This window comes from Larus michahellis, chromosome 4, assembly GCF_964199755.1.
Source record: "Larus michahellis chromosome 4, bLarMic1.1, whole genome shotgun sequence".
Taxonomy (NCBI): Eukaryota; Metazoa; Chordata; class Aves; order Charadriiformes; family Laridae; genus Larus; species Larus michahellis.
In genome coordinates, this window is record NC_133899.1 from 30401840 (window position 1) to 30422904 (window position 21065).

General features: G+C 46.0%; 1 protein-coding gene and 1 long non-coding RNA gene across 11 annotated transcripts in view; one reads left to right on the plus strand and one right to left on the minus strand.

The window, feature by feature from the left end:
- Positions 1-255: 255 nt before the first annotated feature.
- Positions 256-2925, minus strand: LOC141742164 (uncharacterized). The gene is made up of 3 exons (XR_012586610.1): positions 2785-2925; positions 614-724; positions 256-395 (listed from the first exon to the last, which is right to left on the minus strand). It is a non-coding gene; the product is annotated as an uncharacterized LOC141742164 (long non-coding RNA).
- Positions 1932-21065, plus strand: part of SYNE2 (spectrin repeat containing nuclear envelope protein 2) — a 196357-nt gene continuing 177223 nt past the window's right edge. For 4 of the 10 annotated variants that reach the window (XM_074583746.1, XM_074583755.1, XM_074583756.1 and 1 more), the window contains exons 1-2: positions 1932-2096; positions 20032-20134. In XM_074583746.1, the coding sequence (XP_074439847.1) occupies positions 20056-20134 (79 nt within the window). In that variant the 5' untranslated portion in view covers positions 1932-2096; positions 20032-20055. Of the gene's footprint in view, positions 2097-7635; positions 8019-20031; positions 20135-21065 lie in introns of those variants that run through there. The other 6 variants (XM_074583747.1, XM_074583751.1, XM_074583749.1 and 3 more) reach the window with 4 other exon arrangements.

A 21065-nucleotide genomic window follows, 5' to 3' on the forward strand; every position in this document is an offset into this window, starting at 1 on the left:
TACCATTTAACATTAATAATACTTAGTGCTGTATCTTCAAAGTGCCTTCCAAGCTAGTTATGAAATGCATAATTTAAGTGAAAACAAGCACCTTGGGCTGGGACCTGTGCTTGTGTTTGACAGAGCTTGGCAGGTGCCTGCAGTGCTGTGTACGCTGGGACGAGGAGCTGCGTGATTCACCGCAGGGTTAAGCCAGTGAGAAGAGCATGGAGCGATAATGCAGGGTGGTGTTCTCCAAGGCACAAAAGGTCAAGACTCCATGAGACGTTTTCTGCTGAATTTGATGGCATGTGGAAGAGTGATCAAGAGGGGGGGTTGAAATAATTCTTCAAGTAATAGAGCTTGGCTTTGATATTGCATCTTCTTCTCTCCTTCCTTAAGCATAAGACTAAAATCTGTTGGTCAAGAATAGTAAATCAGTCAGAAATGCTTGTTTCACTTTGAGGATATGCAACACAGTGGCCATAACACAGAAGTTAGGAAACTACAGCACAGCCTGAACGCAGCCCTCTGCCTTCAGCTGTGTCCGTGGAGTACCAGACAATTGTGTCACTATACAAACACTAATTAATCCTCAATAAAACAAGTAAAAAAGTACACAAAGAGCACTCACGTGTTGATTTGTTGCAAGGACAGCATGACAGGTGTTTGCCAAGGCAGGGCAGTCGAGTTGTAACCAGCTTTGACTGATGCTTCTGCAAGACATTGTGTTCTTGGGCTCCAGCTGAAACAGCACAAAAAAAGTACAGGGTTCACTTTTGCCTGGAAAAGAAAAATTTCCTTACAGAAAATCAGGGCTCCAAATCTGTCATTTTCTTTAGACATATCTGTGGGTATGAAGAGAAGCTTGAGTAAGTAGGTACCTTTGGCTTTGGAGCCTTCAAATACAGGACCTCGCTTGCTTCCACTTTTTTAAGCTGGTTGATGTTTTATCAGCACAGATTGAGGAGAAACCCCATGTAACGGCACTGCAGGAAGTGGCTTTTGGAAAGTTACATTTTTCTTTGGATAGCCGGCTGACCTCTGAGCGTGTAAAGCAAATCTCAATCTCAGTATTTATATCCTCTCACTTTGTGAAGCCTACAGCCAAAAGCTATCTGGTATCAAACAGAACAAACGTAAGGAACTCCTTCCTCTTCCCCTCCAAAACCCCTCTTCTGAAGTTCCAAACAACCCCCAGTTTGCTCTGTGTTCGTATAACTGGCTCCCATTTACCCTTTCAGAGATCTATCTGGGCAAGGCCAGGTGGTGCTGCCCCTAAAGCTGAGGAAAGTCTGCATCTGAGAGAGAGAGGAAGGCACCTGGTGTCTGGGATGTGTGTGTGAGGCGAAGGGAGCTGAGCTTGGGGAGGGCTGCGGAGGCTGTGCAGGAACTCAAGAGGTCTCCAGTTTTTGCCCACTTATATTCCTGATCTTCTAAATTTGATTTGGGGGTGCTGCAGATTTGTGACAACACTAAAGCATTTTAATTCTTTGTATCACCTCTGACCCCAAATCTTCCCAGACCAGAAAAAGGTTCTTAGCACTACACAGGTTTTCTTACTTACTTCCAGCCCAACCCTTTACCCAAAGCGCAGGGACACCCAGCGCTGGTGGCGTCGCCTGCCTGCTTCCCAGGGGTGGGATGAGCAGCATCGTCCCGGCTAGCGCTGGGAGGGGAAACACCGGGAAACCCCAAGAAGGAGAACAAGCCTGGCGACGGCCAGGAGCGGGGTGAGGCAGCTGAGGACCGTCCCCTTGCTCTCGCCGGGTCGTCCCACGAAACACGCACAGCCGCGGCTCAGCCTGGGGCGTTCCGGATGGGAACGGCCGGCCCCGGGTGGGAGGCTGCAAAGCGCCGGCAGCTGCGTGCGCCGGACAAACACGGCACGCGTGGGCTGCGGGGGACGGAGACCGCCCCGGAGAGGCCCCCCCGCGGCCGCCGGCGGAGGCGGAGCGGCGGCCGGGCGGGCTGCGGGGGCCGCGGCCGCGCCGCCTTCCCGCCCGGGAACGGCCGGGGCGGGGAGCGCCCGGTCCCTCCTCCTCCTCCTCTTTCTCCTCCTCCCGCCCTCTCCGCCGCCGCCCGCGCCCGCCGCCGATGCCGGGACTGCGCCCGCGGTGAGTCTGCCCCGCCGGGAGCCGCCGGCGGGAAGTTGCGGCGCGGCCCGGCTGCCCCTTTGTGCGGGGAGCGGCGGCTTTGACGGAGCCGGCCCCGGCCCGCCGGTGCCGCCGCCGCCCGGCCCGGCCCCGCTCCGCTCCCCTCCGCAGCTCCGCCGCGGCGGTACCTGCCGCTCTTTGTTCCCCGCCGCCTTTGTTCCCTCGGTGCCGGCTTCACCTTCGGCACCGCCCGCGCCCCCCGCGGGACGCCGCTTGCACGGGGGGTGCGGAGACACCCCGCTGCCGGAGCGGGTTCCACCCCCGCTTCTCCTGCCCTTTTGCCGGGGAAAGGGGGAAAACACAGCTGCGGGGCAGCGGCGGGAGTTCACTCGGCGGGGCGGGGGAAGCGCGGCGGGAGCCGGGTGCTGCGGGAGGTCCCGCTGCCGCCGCCGCCGGGCCCTGCCCTCCCCGCCCCGCAGCCGGGTCCGGCCGGCAGCTCCGCCGGTAGAGTTTTCCCGGCCGAAAGCGGGAGCCGGGCTGGTTTGAGGCGGTGGGGAGCGAGCCCCGGGAGAGGGAGCGGCGCAGGGGGGTGGGGGCAGGTAAACGGCGCTTCCCTGCGACTCCGCTCCCTGCGCGGGCGCGGCGGGTTGTCGCTTACAAAGCCGTTATCTCTTGGGTTGCGTGTTTTGAAGCTGATGGCGATACTTACTCAGGCAAAGTTTTCGGGAAAAGGAGTAACTACTTTTCTGCGAGGGCCACGGCGGTGCAGGCGTTTCTCCAGTCGCTGTATTGTCAGTGCCGGGCCGCTGCCCTGGATAAAGCGTTGCCCGCTGAGGGATGGTGCTTTCTGTTCTTCCCACCGCACATGGGTTCCTTTCTCTTCCCCGCCTTGCGTGCCATCCTCCCTTCTGCCTTCCCTCCCTCCCATCTTTCAAGGGCTCCTGGCAGCCTCCTGTGTCCCTTTGGAGCAGTTATTACTGATGTGTGTTACTGCGGCCCATGGGACGTGGCACGCGTGGTGACTTGGTGGTGACTTTGTGTCAGGTGCTGTGCGTGCATGGATTTAAGGGGAGGCTCTCTGTCCTCCTTTCACCTCAGTCCTCTCCCTCTCCTCCCCCAAATGGGGTAATTTTTCTTTTTTTTCTTTTTGCCTGAGAGCTGCTGGAGGAATCGGGAGGTTGAGCAGGTGCACGCTCCTCGGGTTATTCAAAATGTACAGAGAAAAAACTTTGAGCAAGTTTGTTTGAGAGTTTCTCCCAACCTTTGTCAGGTCAGTGGCTGTGTATTCCTCACACCTCTGCTTCTCTCTTTCACGGTACCTTGTGTCCCATCCATCCTCTCCCCGCTCTTGCCATCATTCTCTCTTTTTCGTCCCGCTCAGTTTTCAGGGCAATCTTCCGTCACAGGACAGACAAAGACGTAAGTGCCATGTGCAGGATCTCGTATAGTTATTGCGACTGCTGGCCAAGCTGACAAAACTGTAGCTTGGTGGGCACGTCTGTTTATACTTCTTGAAATGCAATACCTGCAGAAGGGACACACGTGGCCTCTGGTGCCTGGTTAGCTGAGTCATGGGCTTCGGCCACTTCTGGGGTGGTTTTATAGCTCCGAGGAGGAGTGCGGTGGCGGCTGTTAACACTACCCACAATAACAGTATCCTCCACCCCACAGGCACACGCACAGACACCTCGCGTTGAAATCAGGGCAGCCTAAATAATTGATTTCCAAGGCAGAAGGCGGCACGTTGTAGCGGGAGGGGACGGGGTGGTGTGGAGCGAGTGTGCGGTGGCAGGGGAGCAGAGGCCCTGGCATCTGCCGGCGGGGGCGATGGGGACGAGTTGAAGCAGAGAGGGATGGGCGGTGACACACGGGAGTTTGGAGGGGTGATGAAAAAGCAGCGGTGACCGTAATAAACGCATCACCCTGGACTGATGTGTACTGTGGCGATGTTTGGGCTCCCCTTGTGCGAGATGCTGTACAAACGTGTATTCAGAAGTGTATAAATGATGTTTGTTCTTCCTTCCTTCATAATGAAGGGTAATGAATGATAATTGCCTTTTTACTCTAGTTATCTGTAAAAAACATATATCAAAGTTCCTTTATTTAAACAGTTCTTTACAAATAACCTCAGGAAACTGTATTTTAAGTGCTGTTAATATACCGTGTTAAGAATTGAGCGTGATGGTTTAAGAGGGGCAAAGGAGCTTTTTTTTCTCCAATAAAATCTGATCAAAAATTCATTAAAATAAATGAGAACTTTGTTGGTGTCAGTAGCACCCGGCCAGTCCTGTAGTGTGCTAGCTAATTTTTCTTTATTTGTCAGGGAAAGATTTTAAGCGTAGACACAATGAAGTAATTCAAGAAGCGACATGCATTACTGGCTAATGATCTAATAGGTTGAAAATGCTTTATCTCCCTAGTTGTTAATTTTAAGTTTTATGGTATAAGGGAAAGTAACAAAAGAAAAAATTGTTACTATTCGTTCCTTTGCTGTTTTTAAGTGTGGGTTTTGTGTTATTTCATCTGATAGGTTTTTGGGCAAAGTTGCTTCGTGTTTCAGGAGAAAAATGCCTCGTTTTGGGGGAAAAATGGGCCACAGTTTAGCCCGTTTACTGAGTTCATTGTAAGTGTTGTAAAACCCCTTTACCAGTAATTAATTCCATAAACAGCAAATTTAGCTCTGCTCAGTTTCCTCGCCGTTTGAATATAGAAATGAATTAGAGAAAAAAAAAAAAAAATCCCAAAGAGGGCATGAAGAAGCACAGCTTGGAAGATCAGGTATAAAGAGCCTCATTCATTTTGGTTTATCTGTAGTACAGGGATATGCCCTTACTCCATGAATCATCTCCTGACGTCTGTTAGCAGCGCTGTTTTCTTAGCAACTGTGGCTCTGTTTTAGATCTGGACTCTCAATGGCCGGGTTTGTACGGAGAGATGCGACGAGACGATCCAAACTCTTCCTAGCGAAGCTGCGCCTTTCAGCCCATTTACCCAATTTCTTTTCTTCCCTGGGGCACAATAAATACTGGTTTTAAAAGCCTACCAGCTGAGATGCTTTTTCTGTGTATGTGCAAAAAGATGCTTATCTGTTGCTTACCACAACAGAAGTGTTTCCCCAACGCGATCTGGCAGCGTGGGAGAGCACCTATCAGGTTGCAATGGGTTGTGTCGTTTCTCACGTTGAAGGAATGAGCCGTGTGTGCCACCACACTTGCCTTAGGTTTCCCGCGGTTTATTTTGAACTGTCACAGGGCTTTTAGGTGTGGGAGAGGATGTGGTCGCGAAGGAACGCTGGAAATGTAGACAATGATGGCAAGGACCTACTCCTAGCAACGTGCCTGTTTGAACAAGTAGTTGGATTAGGCGGTGGGATTATACATGTGGAGTGTGGAGCGCTGTATGAGTAACGCTTTGGGACCGGATCCATAAGCTGTGATTAAAGGGAAGGTGACATTTCATATACTTCTCAACTAATCTGCCTTTGCCTGAATTTCATCCCTGGCTGGTGTGGGTGGAAGGCTCCTGTAACTGAGGCAGAGGTGGCCATGTAGCCACTGGGAGATCAAGTTGATCTGATTTTTGCTGGGTGTGCCCGGTGGAGGGGATGAAGACTGGGATCAAGGATCCGGGAATGTTTTTTACTTCAGCTGATGTGACTGAATTGGTCTGGAGTGTAAATATATGTCCGGGAGTACAAGTGGTCTGTCCATGCTAAGGCACAGGCTATGTTCACCCTGCTGCCTCCCGTGTCGACGTGCAGCTTCCCCAGGAGGAGCAGGAGATTATACCTACTGGACTATGAATCAAAAAATAAAGTGTATGTTACCCTGGAGGACATGGATTTGACTGTCTACCTTTCCTGGACCGAGTCGTGTCCTGTGGAGCATGAAGGATGTCAGCAGCAAGTAGCCACTGTGAAGGATGAATGTATTTTGGCTTGGGATAATGTTGAGAGGGGAAAGACCCCCAATGTCTGGAGCGTTTTGTCTGTGAGGGGGTTGCGGAGTGGAGATGGGAAGGCTAAATAGTGTCTCTGAACACTGGCCAGCTTCCTGTGACCTTCATGGACCACACACAAGTCCCGGTGTTAGTGAGGATATGGAGAAGACAGCCTCTATAGATCACCGAAATCACAGTGTTCACAGCAGGAGATGAAGCGAGCTCCTTCTGTGGAGATGCTAAAGGGCCAGGACAGGGACAGAAAGGGAGTGGGGAAAAACTTCTTTAGCTCAGCTGAGCACACAGGAAGGGAGCAGAAAGCTGCGCTGGGGAAAGAGCTGGTGAACAGGCTGTTATCTCCCCAAAGGAGGGGAAATGGGGCAGAGCTTTGACTCTGGGCTTAACTTCGGTCTCTGGTCTCTCGTAGGGAGGCATGTTTGCTTTTTAACCTTCCTGCAGCCTGCTGATAACACCCTACACAATGCAGCTGCACAGATTGGCTCGAGAGCTTTTAAGGAATTGCTGACCCTGATGCAAGCAGTACTGTTTGTGGCCAGGGATGGGGAAGAAGAGGAAAGAATGGTATTAGTTATTTGAGCTTTAAGACTCAGGCTGCAAGTTCTATCAAAGGAAATGACAATTAAGATGGAAAACAAAGCACTTGTAATTACTTTTATGGAAGTCTAGGGAGGAGGCAGAAATGTGGGTTTGACAGGAAAAAAGTTTTGCTTGCTGAATCTTTTGGCCTGTTGGTTGACAGAAGAAAGACAAGAAGTTGGTGAATGATGGAGTTGAAAGGGCGAGGTGGGGGAATGAATACGCTGCTGAACATGCCTTGCTGGTCTGTGGCAAATGGCCTGTGTACAACTGGCCACAAAGTGATTGTAAAGACGCTTCAGAAATGGTTTCGGTTCAGTTTGTGTTACTGAGTCTTTGTTTCATGTTGGATTGGTTTTTGTTGTTAACAACCACCTAAATGATACGGCAAAGAAATGAAAGCTGCCCCACAAGCAGCATGTCCTGCTTCTTGGAGGCTTCTTGTGTAGTGAGCAACGTGGGACTTTGGCTGTAGGCCTGTCTGATGAGAGCTTCAAGTTCAATGACTTAAAAGTTCAATGACTGTTCTAGCAAAGCCAAGGCCTCTCGGTGAAGGTGGTTGCATATTGTCTAGTTACAAGATGTTTACCAGGGAGGGAACCACATGGCACTTGCCCAGTGTGTCTCTGGTGGCAACACTCTTTCTCACTGAAGTGTAAACCGAGGAGGGTACTTCTTTGCTTTTTTCCTTTCCCCCAATTTAAAAGGGTGAGATTCATCTTGCCAAACTACAACATAACTATCTGCATGAGAGACAGTTGTCCAGACTCCTTTCATAGTCACTAAAGAGCAGCAAATACTTTTGGGCCATGATCCATCCACACTGAATTGGACTTCTAAAAATACATTGGACAAACAGCCCTAAAAGTGCCCATTTCTCTCCATTGTTTCTGCAGAGTTCAAACAATGAATGCGCAGGGAGGCATCTCTCTTGTAGCTGCTTAGTGTCAGGAGAGCTGAATCTCGGCCAAAGTGTCTCGTATCTCAGCAGAGAGCCCTCCTAGAATCCTAGTGTCCTCATTTTGACCAGACTCGGCATCCACGTAGGTTGCACGGCGTAAGGTGGCGTGCCTGGAGGGCTTTACGCAAGACCAGAGAGCAGATAGCAATGTCCAATTTAAAGCCGTCGTCCTCCCCTGGTCAGTCATTGGATTCAGAAAGGCTTCGGGCTGGACCCACAGCGCCAGACAATCTTCTGCTATAAATAAGAGGCCGAAGGGGATTTACAGAGTGGCTCTTTCAAGGTCGCACATCAGGTTAGTGGCAGAGGTGGAAGCAATGAGGACAACTGCAGGTTCCCAGAAGTGTGTTCCTTCCCCTGCCCGTGCTCCTCGCAGCTGCCCTGCAATCTGCTGCTCTCCCCGGGGCGAGACTGCCTGTCTGGCGCTTGGTGGTGGACGGCACCCGGTAGGTGCTCATTTCCTTTTTTGTGAAAACTTTTTTGCAAAATTACATAGGCTGTTACTCATCCTCCTTTCCCTGTCCTTTCTCTTCCAAAAATCCATAGTTGAGGCACATAGGTGAATTATTGTGTATGCGCCGGGCTGGCGTGGATGATTGTATGCGTGCCCTCAATCTGCAGGAAAATGGCTAAACCTTGAAGGGGTGAATGTGCTTCGCTTCAGGCTGGCAGTGGCCTAAGGCAGCATGTGTAATTATTCAGCGGTGTTCAGATGATGTGCGGAAACTCTTTAAACTGACATATGTAAAACATGCAAGGCATATCTAAATGCAAAGCTCGGGAAGCTTTGGAGCCGCACAGGGAGCTGCGACCTGGTCTACTCCGAAGCATCGCTGCTGCTGCCACTGTGTTATTTAGTGGCATGGAAAAAAAGATCACTAGCTCTTCTGGAAAAAGCCTGACTTATCTGCACAGGTAAACCAGGTAGGTTGAGGATAAAATGCCTCCTGTGTGGAGAACTAGTTTACAGCAGAAAGAGCTGTGTGTCCAGGGGGAGAATTTGTTGAAGGAATTTGCTTGTATAGCAGAGATATGAAGTACTGGCAAGTACGGAGTGTTAAATAGATCCTGTGCGCTTCTGATTTCAGACAAATACCAGAGCATTCTCCTATCTTTTTTGATACATGAGAAAGAATATGATAGCAGTGAAATAGAAAGAACGTGTTGTCTGAGCCAGGATTTGATTCCTGAAGTCCTGCTTAGGGAGTCTGTGGGTGAACTCCGAGAGGTGAAGCAAATTACAGTTTGATCCCAGGGAGAACAACTAGGGAGAGGAGGGAAAGAACAAACTATTAAATAAGAGCTGGGAGAAAAGCCAGTCTCCGAAAATAAACATTGAAGATCAATTCCAGGTATTTCCTGGAATTGTCACCCTGCTTCATCAAGCACTTGGACTGTAACAAGTGGTTTCACAGTTAGTGGACGGACAGGTTTAAGGTTGCTTGTTAGGCTTTTTTAAAGAAAAAAAAGTGTCTGAGATATTGTTCGCAATGTTGTTTCTTACGCAGAACTGGGTGGGATGTTGGTGATGAAATACCCCGGGGGTGGAGAAAGCAGAGCTTGTTATTGTAAGCGGAGCCAGCTTCGTTTCGGGGGAGTGAAAAATCTGACTTTTCTTCCCAGTTGTGTGCTGGGGCACCTCAGCAGCCCCCGATGGGGAGGAAGCAGATACTCGTGCAACGTAGGTGCGAGCAAACACTGTTCCTGCAGAGCAGTTGTGCCTTGCTAAGTGCTGTAGGTGGACTTGGAATGGCTTTATGGCTATCGTTTGCAGGTGAAAAACTTGGAGATGGCTCTGAACGTGTTTCTTCTTGCAAAGGTTCTCAGAAAAGCCAGTCCAGGAGTTTACTGTACCGAAAGCCAGTATGTGGATTGTAAGGAAATTGAGGCATATCCTGTTCCAAGGACTTGCGTTGGCGGTCACACGCCAGCTCGTTGCTGGAGTTTTGCCCTGGATGGGGACTCTGAGGGGCGCGTCTCTGCAAACGATACAGAAATGTGCCTCAGTGGGCTGGAGTTGGCTCGGGCGGCCAGACGTGGCTCATGGCTTACCTCGCCTGCTTGGCCGTGGCCTTGCTGCGGCTGCCTGGCCTGAGAGAGGATGGTACAGCAGCTCCGCTTACGCAACACGCATTCTCTGTTGCTTGACTGAACTTGTCTATAAGTAACTTCTGTGTTAGTAATATTGCTGCCTTTCAGCGAGAGCGATGCGCGGGGCTCATGAGCGTTCATCCTGTTTTGTCTCTGTTATTGTACCAAATACAAATTCTTGCCAAAAGCAACCTGGACAGCTCTGTGATTGGGGCACTGACGAGGAGACGCTGTTGTCCTGCATGTGCAGAAGGGGAATGCGTGAAATAAGCGAGGCGTCCTTTAGCCTAGGCTATTTCTAATTTGAAGTCCTTGGCTTTGCAATTGCAACTGTATTGTTGTTTGTTTTGTTTTTGTAGTGACAACAGTTTATTCTAGCAGGCTACTGCGTAGCACCAAGTTCTTTCTCTTGGGTTGTCTATGTGCAGTTTGGCTGTTTGGTCCTCTCTGGCAACAGCACTGGTAAGAATAACAGCGTTTGGCCTGGTTTTCACTGTACACACAAAGTTATTCTGCAGGCTTGAAACTATGCTGTAAATCAGAGATTTAGGGGTTTGTGTGTGTGGTGGTGTTGTTGGTTTTTTTTTTTTTTCCCTAAAGCAGCTAATTCTTTGAAAACAAAAAGAAAGACATTTTGTTTGTCTCAAGCAACGAACAAAAGTGCTTTTACTCTGTGGAGAGGTGCAGAGGCTCTGCAGCGGAGGGTCCCGTACAGTCAGCGTGGGAGGCAACACCGTCAAAAGGCCCTTTCCATGTGGAAAGAATTACATGGACGTGAAAAACTTGCTCTTCGGAGAGCCGGCCCCTCCAGGTCAGAGCGGAGGTGTGCTGGGGAAGAGCGGTAGTTTGCATTGCTGTAGCCTCAATTGGACACGCTTGAGAGAGAAGCTGATGCATTCACAGCTGCCAGGCTAGGACCTATCATTTAAATTGTAATTTGCCCTTCAAATTTTGGCAAGCTTCGTTTGCCATTTGCTTGACAAGTCTCTCTTTTGTGTCTTCCTTCTCCCTGCGTAAAACAGCAAGCGCTGCCGGAGAGAGCTACTTGCAGTAGATTCCTTTTCTCTGCTATATTTAGTGATCAAAACAAGTTTGTGATCTTTACAGGAATACTGCCAAAGCAGATAGGTTTAGCATGAGATGTGCCCTTTCTCTTTTGGCTCCCAAATACACATTGCATTTCACTTTCCTCCCCTTTCCTGACACCATCAATGGTGTCTGCCGGGTCTGCCGAGGTCTGTTGTGCAAACATTGCACTGCCGCTTCCAGTGATTTTGCTCTGTAAGAACAAGCCCCACTTTAGTGAAAACTCCTGCGTTTACATTGCCGCTATCTCTACCTTTCCCCTTTCTTAATTTTCCGAAAGAGCAGATTACTGCTTTTCAGGAAGATCTTTCTGAACAAGAACAGCCTTATGATTTAATTGAGGAACTCCAGGCCTTTTATTGCTTAGATATATAATCTGTTTGTTAACCGTCTGCCTGTTTCCTTTATTTGGGGAAAAAGGGAATTAGGAAGGCGGTGGAAAGGAAATGTTTGTATTCCTTCAAAGGCGGAATATTACTAGGAGTCTGATTCTCATTAATATAATGTAATTAATACAAAACAGTTATTATATACTGCTATTTTAAAGACCTTTTACACCATGTAAAGTGGCTTTGGTGTTAATGAGAAGCTGGCTGTGAGTCTCTATTAAAATATTAACCAAAGAATTTCAGTTGCAATCCAGGTGAAAGAAAGAAACATTTGTAAGTAAGAGAAGGAACTTCTTGCAATTCTTCTTGCTTGGGTGAAGTAGGCGGCGTTGTCCCGTTTGTTCTGCTCAGGCAGTCCCTGGCGTGAGCGTTCAGCTTTCTCTGATTGCAGGCGATTGCCTCCCCCTTCCCTTCCTTTCTCCATTGTAAAAACTGAGTCTGGGCCAGGAAGCGCAGAGGAAGGGGTATGATGAGCTCTGCGCAGCCCTTCGCTTTTGTGATGGGAACTGTGTGCCTAAAGGTCAGAGGCCTGTCTGCGCCCCGCGGCGCCGGGACTGCTGCGGCCATGCTGCCCTCTTTCCCCTTGCTGAAAGGAGGCCAGGCGGAGCGTGGCAACTCAGCGCTGTGCCTGGCTACTGGCCTTGCGTGAGCCCACATAGCTGGGGCAATGGGGTCAGATAGGGGTGGCTTTCATGTGAAAATGGAGAAAGGCTTGCAGGAGTGAAGTGGCAGTAATTGTTGTCTTGTGCCCGCTTTTCTCGTTAACCAAGTGGGTAGGAAGAGGTTGTGTTTATGCCCTGGACGTGCTTCCCAGGTATAGCACAGATCTTGAGCCAGCTTGTGTTTCTCGTGTTGTTTTTATGATGACCCTCCCCTGCAGCCCCCTTATCTGTGGGAAGCAGCCTTGGGGCTGCGGCGCAGCTGGCGCGCCGGCCGGCAGGGAAGCGTGTGAACGACCCCTGCTTTGGAAATGCTTTTCCATTCTGGCCCTGTGGCAACACACCGTATAAACCTCGTGGCTTTTTGCACATAATCGGAGAGTCCTGGGCGTTGCACAGGTAGATGTTTGGGCTGGGATGTGCTTACGGGCTGTGTGTTTTGGAGACTGAATTGTCATCCAGACCCTTGACTTCGACAGAGCCATGAAGTCGCCATAGTATTTTTGGCTTCCTGCATAGCAGTGTACTCTGGCGGGATCGAGGGGCATGGCATCAGCCTTCTGAGCCTCCAGGTGTTCGTCGCTCTCCCTTTTTACAGTAACAACTGTGATTTTGTGTCTTGAGTGGTTCTTGTTTTTATTAACAATGTGGGAAAACTTAGAAACCAGTTGAAAACTGCATGTTTTCTCCAGCTTCAGTAAGTATGCTTTGACGCTGCGTTTCCACTTGGGAGTAGATAAATGTGAGAGGCTCTTATTCTGAGGGCAAACAAATGCACTGTGAACCTCCACAGCTTGACTTTTGTGAATGTGCGAAGAAGGCATAGCTCTGTTAATAAAGGTATTTTTGTGTGTGTATGTTAACAACAGCGTGGAATTAGTGCAGTTTTCAAACTGTGTAATTGTACCAGGATGACTGATATATTCCCCACCCCCCCCACCCCCCCAAAAAAAAGAGAAGGTCAAGAACGACACTTTCCAAACCACGTTTTTAAATTGATTAATGCAATGAGAAGATCCATTGTGCTTCTGTAACAGGAAGTATTACTGGTGTGTAAATCAAAGACAAACCAGCAACATTTGCTGGCCTTAAAAAGTGGTGTGGCTTTTGTATACTCATACGCTTGTCCTGGCATGTTTTCAGAAGTTATAAATAGATCACTGGGAAGTCCCTGGATAACAAAAATGTACTGCTGCTCGTTGTCATAAATAAACTAATAAGTGACGTCTTGGTCTTGCAGCTCTTTTTCGTTGGAGGAGTCCTTACTTGTGCATATGGTTTCAGTGTGTCAGTTCACATGAGGCGAGACTGTTTCTGTGGCAGGGGGGTGTAGCTTTGTGTCCACCTCTGTGTCTCTTGCAGATGTTAACGCTCTCTGGGCTTGGTTCTTTCTGGGCAGAGTTGTTCAGCCTTTTCCAAGCTTTTCCCTTTTCGATTCCTTCATCTCCAGCTACTGATAGCTTGGGAATACCCAAGGCCAGACTTGTTTCAGCATTATTCCAGGCAGGGTGAAGTCTTTCTAATGCCACATGCTCTAATACCACTTATTAAAGGACTGGCTGATACCTGTCTGACTGCTGTAGGGTATTATGTAGGATCAGAAAGCTATAGCCTCTTTTCCCTATCACCTTCAAAGTGATGGAAACCTAATGGAAGCCCTTTTCTTCCTCCGGGAAAGTGCACAGAATGTGCCATTATGGCTTACTGGGTGATGACAAGTATTTTTTTTCTGCCAGACAGGGAGAAATCATCAGCCCCTCAAATGGGGGAAGTCAGGGTAGATTGGTCAATGGTGCTATCCTGATTTTTGCTACCTCAGAATCTGTCTTTGAAGGGAAGGGGATCAGTATGTTTGCTCTGTGATCCCATTCCAGCTGTAGACCCGTAAACAGCCTGAGATAGCCCACGAGAGCAATGTTGGTGAGCATTTTAAATGTGGAAGGGATGAACTTCAGTCTGGAGTAGGACCTTAAGAAAAGAGAGTACGTTAGTGTAACCTTGGAGCATGCATGCATGCATCTTGGAAAATGCATGCTTTAAACAGACCTTCCTCCCCACCCCTGTTACTGGGTGAAAAAATGGTGAAACCTTTGTAAGTGAAGTGTTGAGGAGAAAGCATCACCATCAAACTTGAGTGCTGTGTGAACTTCTCTGATTTAACAGAGGTGTGAGTACGTCAGAAGTGAGGAGGGAAAGGAAATACTGTGAAAAGCAAAAACTCAAACTAACTCGATGTAAGGGATTTTCTGTGATAATTCTTTAGGTCATATTATCATGATTTGGATCCCCGTGATTTGCCTTTAGGGGGGCTGTGACAGACTTACAGAAAAATGTTTTATCAAAAGAAGGCGGCCCAGCAGCACTTTGCGAGGCTCAAGACCTGCACTTCTGAATGTTACTGCTTCTTTCTGAATGTAAAATAAACTGAGAACTTTGTTAATAATCAAAGAGGAAAAGGGTCTTCAGTTCGTCTGCATTGTGGAGCTCTACTTCCTTTGGACTACTTCACCAAAGATAAAAATCTGCCGTTTCTGTTCATGATGTTGGCTTGACTGAACACATGAGTAATAATAATCTGTTGCTAGGAACAGACTTCAGTTTACATGTAGAGGCCTCTATGGAGGGAAAGTCTTTTGAGTCCCAGAGTGGGTCATAAATAATCAGTGGCACTTCAAAGGAGGAAAAGTAAAAACAAGCGGTTGGAGATGCCATGCAAAGATGTCTGTAATTCCTGTTGCAACACCAGTGGAAAGCATGTAGCCAACATAATTGGGAAAATATGGGGCATGTGTCTACAAAGGCAAAACAAATGAAGCCAGAGTTTATTAACAGTGGGTTATAATATTCAGCTACCTCTAGCTGGGCTTGTTTGCAAGGTATCTGCTGCAAACATTTCCGGTTTAAAGAGTACACATCTGAGCGGATTTCATGCCATATGATTTTTCAAGATTGGCTCATGGGGAGGGGTGTGAGGGTACATCTGTGCAGCAGGAGGCACATCTGTGGCACGATGTAGGGGCATGCAGGAGTTTGCTGTAAACTCAGAGACTGCAAATGGTCTTACCTGGGACAGTATGGAAATCAAGGCAACTAGTTTTACCTTGCTTTCTAATTAGTGTGCACAGATGTTTTGTAGAAGTAACCTTAAATAATTGATGAAATACACATTTTATATTTTAACAGTATTTACATGCATTGTTTTGAAAATGGCAGCAGTTTCACCATAGAGGAGCGTATTGTATAACTGCTATTTTTTTTCCTATGATGAAATCTTACCATAATATTACCAATCAATACTGGGAATAGCTGAAAGACAAGGTTTGCAAACTACCCTGATCTCAACTGTAATGTTAAGGCTATGAAGTCCTTGCTAATGAATCTTCCAAATCCATCTGAAAGTTTTTTTCCCCCCTTTTTTTCTGAAACAAGAAAGTCCTTACAAAGACCCTGCTTAAGAAGAACATCTCTTAGGTCTCATTGGGACTTAAGCCTCGCTGGAGACATGGTATTTAAATCAGTGTTGTCTATTCTCATGATAAAATCTCTGGAATGTAAAGCTTGGGTATGATTTATTTTCATGTTAGTTCCTTGAGATTTCCATTCCGCTACCTGCTTTTAGGTTTCTCTCTGTCAATGTTCCTATGTCTCTGTGTTAATACCCAGTACGTTTTTCAACCTGCTGGCTTATTTCAGTTGAACTTGAGAAAGGCAGAGAGATTCCAAGGAAGCTAAGTTGAAATTATGTGATATGACCGTGCTGTTCTAATTTCCACCTATGTTTTTAGGTGCCAATTATGGGAACAGCTGGAGAGGGAAGGGAAAAAGTACTCTACCAATACCCACTAGAGGAAAGCCTGGGTTTGAGTCTTATGAGTGCCCTTATGGCGGGAAAAGCTGTTGTTGATGGTTGAACCATTTGAGCTGCAGGTTGAGCCCAGGTGGTCAAGAACTTACTCCTTTGAAGAACACCAGTGGAAATCTTTTCTCTCGAGGAGAACATTTGTAATGCACCTTTCTTGTGTGACTTCTCTCATGCTGAAGAGGAGTTCGCACAAAGGCTCTGGTGCAATTCATGTAAGTTAATCGACAGGAAACAAATCCATTGGAAACAAGGTCCCAGTGTTCCTGGAACTCTCACTTTGGCTCTGTGATGCTCCACAGGTTATCCCAAGGCATAAGCAATTAATGCTTTCCTGTATTAATGCCAGAATCTCGAAAAAAAGGGAAAGACAAGGTCATTTTCTTCATCTTCGGTTTTATCCCCACTGAAAAGGCACGATGTCGTTTGAAGGCATTTGGTTTCTTTCCAACACTATGGGTATATATTTCATAGTTGTCCGGCATCTCGTAGAAATGAAGGACTTGGTTTAAGTTCGTGGAGTTGTTATGAAACAAAACAATTGACTTAAATACGCAGTAGAAAAGGTGATCGTTCCTAACGTCTATGTAAAGCATTGCTGAGCAATCTTACCAATACCCTGACAGTTTTAGACTCTTCAGAGGTTGATATGATATAGTTACACTTAATATGCTTTATTTGAATGAAATTGGAGGGGGGGGGGAAGAGGAGGGCAAAGGGACTAGGCTATTGTCCCTGTATAATCCCTTCTCAGACAATCTCTACCTTTTAAAGAATACTAATCCTTGTAGGTATGTCATCCAAGAGTGTGTGCATGTCTCCCGTTCAAAGCAGCTGTGGAGTCTTCTGTTGAGGCAGGGCAGGAATCAGAGGCAGGGAAAAATGTATCATCTGCTGTGTTGGATGGTAAGCAGAGGGTTTCAAGGATGTGAAAGCTTTAGCATGAGCTTATCTTGTATCTGCTGTCCATTTTTATAACCTGCACTGTGCATGTGTTGAATGGATTCCTGCGTTTAAAAAACAAAAAATAATGAAGAAATCCTATCCTTTTGGGAAGGGGGCCTTAATTTGACCTTAAAAGAAAATAGGAGCATGTGCTTTTTTTTTTTTTATTTATACATGTTCTATGATCATGTATCATCATATAAATTAATTAATTAATAAAGTAACTGAATTAAAGTTAATTAATGCTTTAAATCTTAGCATACTTTCGGCTTTAAAATCCTGAAAGTTTTATTAACTTTAACTACTTTGATGCTTAGAGATCTGAACTGAGATTGGGGTCCCGTCACTTGAAGTGCAGTACAAGCACGTAGAAGGAGACGCTACGTACTGTGTGGTTGCTGTAGCTGGCAAGGGATGGGGACAGAGGAGGAACAGTCACAGCAAGGTTGAAAATGCGTTTTGTTTTGTTTATGAAATTTCCATTAATACTGTTCATGGCTCTTGCATATTTTCCTGTTGTTATAGAGGAATTTTAATGCCAAATCTTGCTCCCTTTCTCTGGACTAGGCTCTCAATGACTTTAGCATCGTGCAAGTTAGGTGAATGCAACTTGGGTCCTCTTATGTCACCATCTCAAATTTCGATGTATTAAAGTCTAACAGATATGTATGTTTTCATTGTTTGGGGATTTTGTTCTGCTTTTGTGCCTTTAAAAGAAAAACTTAAGTAGTGTTTAGTTTAAAATAAGGTGAAAAAAATGAGAACAAACTTGTGTTAAAGAGAAAAAGAGCATGCATTGCCACTGATGTTGAGTGCATGCCTTGGAACCACAGATATGTACATACGTACATAATTTTGGGGACATCTTGCTTGTAAGTTATGTTGATGTGGCAATGGTGGGTATCTACATGTGTGCTTCTAGTCCTATCCCGCGTCCTTTACATGGACACCCAACTGGAGTTATAACTTCAGATGCAAATTCAGGCAGGCTCATTGATTTTACCTGCGGATTCACTGTTGTCCAGGACTTAGTATTTCTTAAATATCTCCGAAGGCCTACAGTTGGCCAATGGAAAATTCAAGCTGGAGAGAACACAGCTAACTCTCCCTGTGTCCTGGGGGCAAAAAGCAACAGATACGATATGGTTTGGATTTTGCTTCCATAGTCCCCATTTGGGTCTTGCTGCTAACTTGGTAGCCTTCAAGATGGCAATCACAAAATCAAGTTCAGGACATACGGTGATACCCAAAAGATATTAAGGTCACCTGATGTTTTGCATTTTTAGGCTTAGATTTTATATTGCTTGATCTTGAGGGAAAAAGGAAGGAGTTTCCCAGGAAAGGTTGCATCGCCTTGGGCATAGGCAGCGCTGCCGGGAGAACTGGATTCTTGCTCAGCCCTTGCCCTCGCTCAGTTCTTGTGAGATGCTAGCCTTGGCACTTAAACTCCAATTTTTATCAGTGGTAGCTAACTGTATGGTTAGTTTTTGGTCGTCTGACTTGAAACTCGTACTTCCAGCTTGAGAACAGAGGAATTCTGAGAGCTCTCCGTGGTTGGAAGTCCGAGTGTCCCTTTAATAAAGGCAACCACTTTTTCTGAACCGAACTATTTCGGAACAGTTCCAATCTTAAAATCACATAAAGTCTTTGTGCCAGTTGCCTGTATTGGGAGGCTTTGTTAGAACCCAATATTTAGAAATCTTCTGATTTCCATCCTAACCTCAAGGCATGGCTTATTTATATCATCTTGTTCTTGTGCCTGCCAAAGGTCAAATTAGTCCTTTTCCTCCTCTTTTCGCTAGGCTAAGCAAGCCAAGCTCCTGTAAAACATTTTTTTCTCTTTTCTTTGATAACCTGGATATCTTTCATCTTTACCTGCCCCAGCTAGAACTCCCCTTTCTTGAATCTGATGCCTTGAGTTTTAGGTATACATTGTTGGTGACTTGCAGAAACACTGTATACTCACTGCAGCAGGTGGAATCAGTGCTTTGGCCATATGAACTAATATCTATTTTTGTGGAAAATCAGAGTCAAATTAGCAACTTTATTTTTCCCCTTTTTCTCTCTGTGCCTTTGCTTGTCATCAGTAAAATGATGTCGCATGGCAGGGGAGTTGGGACTAGAAGATCTTTAAAGGCCCCTTCCAACCCAAACTGTTCTGTGATTCTAAATGTGGTCAGTAACCCCTGATCTTGTGTAGATGCTGTAAATGTGAATTGATTGATGTTTGTGGAGTGTTCAGACGCTGGGGTGATGACTGCCATAGAAAATCTTGTGAGGACTTAATAATCCTGTCATCAGAGCAGCTCTTGGATAAAGCACAAGGACACACATTGTTCAGGGTGAGGAAAACAAAATATTGAATAGCTCCTCATTAAACGCATGTTTGTGCAGTGAGGGAGATGGGGACTGAGGAAAAATAGTATATAGTGGAGAAAACAAAGGCTGCCTCATGTTCATGTGCACGAGGGACTGAATGTAAAAAATTTTCTGGCATTCTTTAATGTTGTATTTTCTTACTCATTTATTCATGTGCTTTATTTTGACGTATAATTGGTAAATCAGTTATATGATGTGTAAACCCTAGTACTTCTGATGAAAAGGTTGCAGTTATTTAGGCAACAAAGCTTGTTTAAGGTGAGCTCCTATTTAATTTTCAGCTGTAGTTCTTTCTGAATTTGTTTAATTTGTAAGTTCTTGATAAAAATGAGTCTGTATCTAAGTATCCAGTTTTTCCAACAGTGGCAAATTGAACAATAGCTACTGCACTACCAGAAACAGTATTAGACTTTTAAGAAAGATACAGCATATCATTCACTAAAGTTGCATTAGAGATAGAGGAGGTGCCCAGGGAGAGGAAAAAGGAGGAGTTGGAAAAAGTCCTTCATGGGGGATGAGGAGTAACAAAGGTACCAGAAAGAGACAGCAGCTGTGATTATTCTCATACGATAACCACTGCTTTTTCATTTCATCTTAATCTTTGTAGATTCTGCCTAAGTTGTTTCCATTCTGCAACAATTATCTGCACAGAAAGAGACATCTGAAGAGTACAAAGATGTAAAGAAAACCTTTGAGGTTTGGCAGCAACAAATCTGCAAAAGGCCCTGTGAGCCTTTGTCAACCTGGCTTTCTCAAAGAAAGCAGCTGTCTTTGCATTGTTTCTAGTCCTAGTGCTTTTGTTTTCATGGCAAGACACTGGGATCCATGGTTCGTGTTGTAGAGTACTGCTGGCCACCATTAGAAAAGAGACAAGGGACGAAAACTTGGATACACGCAGTAGGAACATTTGCTTTATTCTGTCTGAACTAAGGTAACAGCCTACCAAGGGAAGAAATCCCAAAACAAAACACATGTCTCTGCACACACTTGAACATCAGTTCTCATGTAAAATTGTACTGACTTTCTTCTTCTTCTTCTTTCATAATTTCAGTTTGGAAATCCGTAGGATTTAAATATGGCATCAAAGCAGGCATCTCCCTCAACAGAGGAGCAGGCTTCCTCTGAAATAGATGATCTCTATTTATCGCTGCAAGGTAAGTTGCTGTAGTTTTCTGCGCCTTTTTAATGTAGATTTTTGGTGAAAATCTGTGACTGTGCACAAGTTGAAGTGAATTCTGAGAAACCTGTTAAAACTGGTGTTAAGACCAGTGTAGTTAGTTTGCATCTGTGCTTCTTTGCAGATGTTTCTGTGTTATATGAGAGATGCTTCAGCAGTGAAGTGAAAGACAACAGCTCTCATAGTACTTTTCTCATGGTATTTTCAGAGCTGTTGCCTTTTTTGGTACAGATGTGCTCACTGGTTCTTATGCTTTGCTACTCAGAATACATGTTACCGTAAACTGTTTTCAAGGGAACCGACAGCATGAAAACAGTTCATTAGTTTCCTTGTTTTCAATTTGCTGACAATTAGTTGGTTACATTAAGCGGTCTTAATGAGGCTATTAACTACAGTACTGTTTTGTTTTATTTTATTTGTTTTTCTGTTCTTACTGCTATATCCCCTGCATGTGTAGAAAGACAGCTTGTGGCCAAAACAAGTAGAAAAGTTTTGTGGCTTCTAAACAAATTTCTTACAGTCAGAGTCTTTCATCCTTACTTGCAATGAGTTATAACTTGTTAAGCAAGCTGGCTAATTTGTAATTGTTCCAATTTAATGGCAGCTACCTGAACAGTTAGGTAATGATGAGTGTGTAAGATAGGCTTTTTCGTCTTTCCTTAATAATGTGTTGAATTTTCTTCTATAAGAATCTCCTTGGAAGACTGATTTTTTCCTCTAAACATATTCATGTAAACATTCATGGTGGCTATCAAGGAGGGGTACTCCAGGCAGCAGAACTAGCGCTGCTGGAAAGGCTGTCTTCGATCTGTTTAGGGCCTGGTTATTCTGGGATGGATGGGCTAAGTCATGTTTCCACAGAGCTATTTCCTTTTAGCTCACTTACAAAGAAATTACTATGGTGCTTA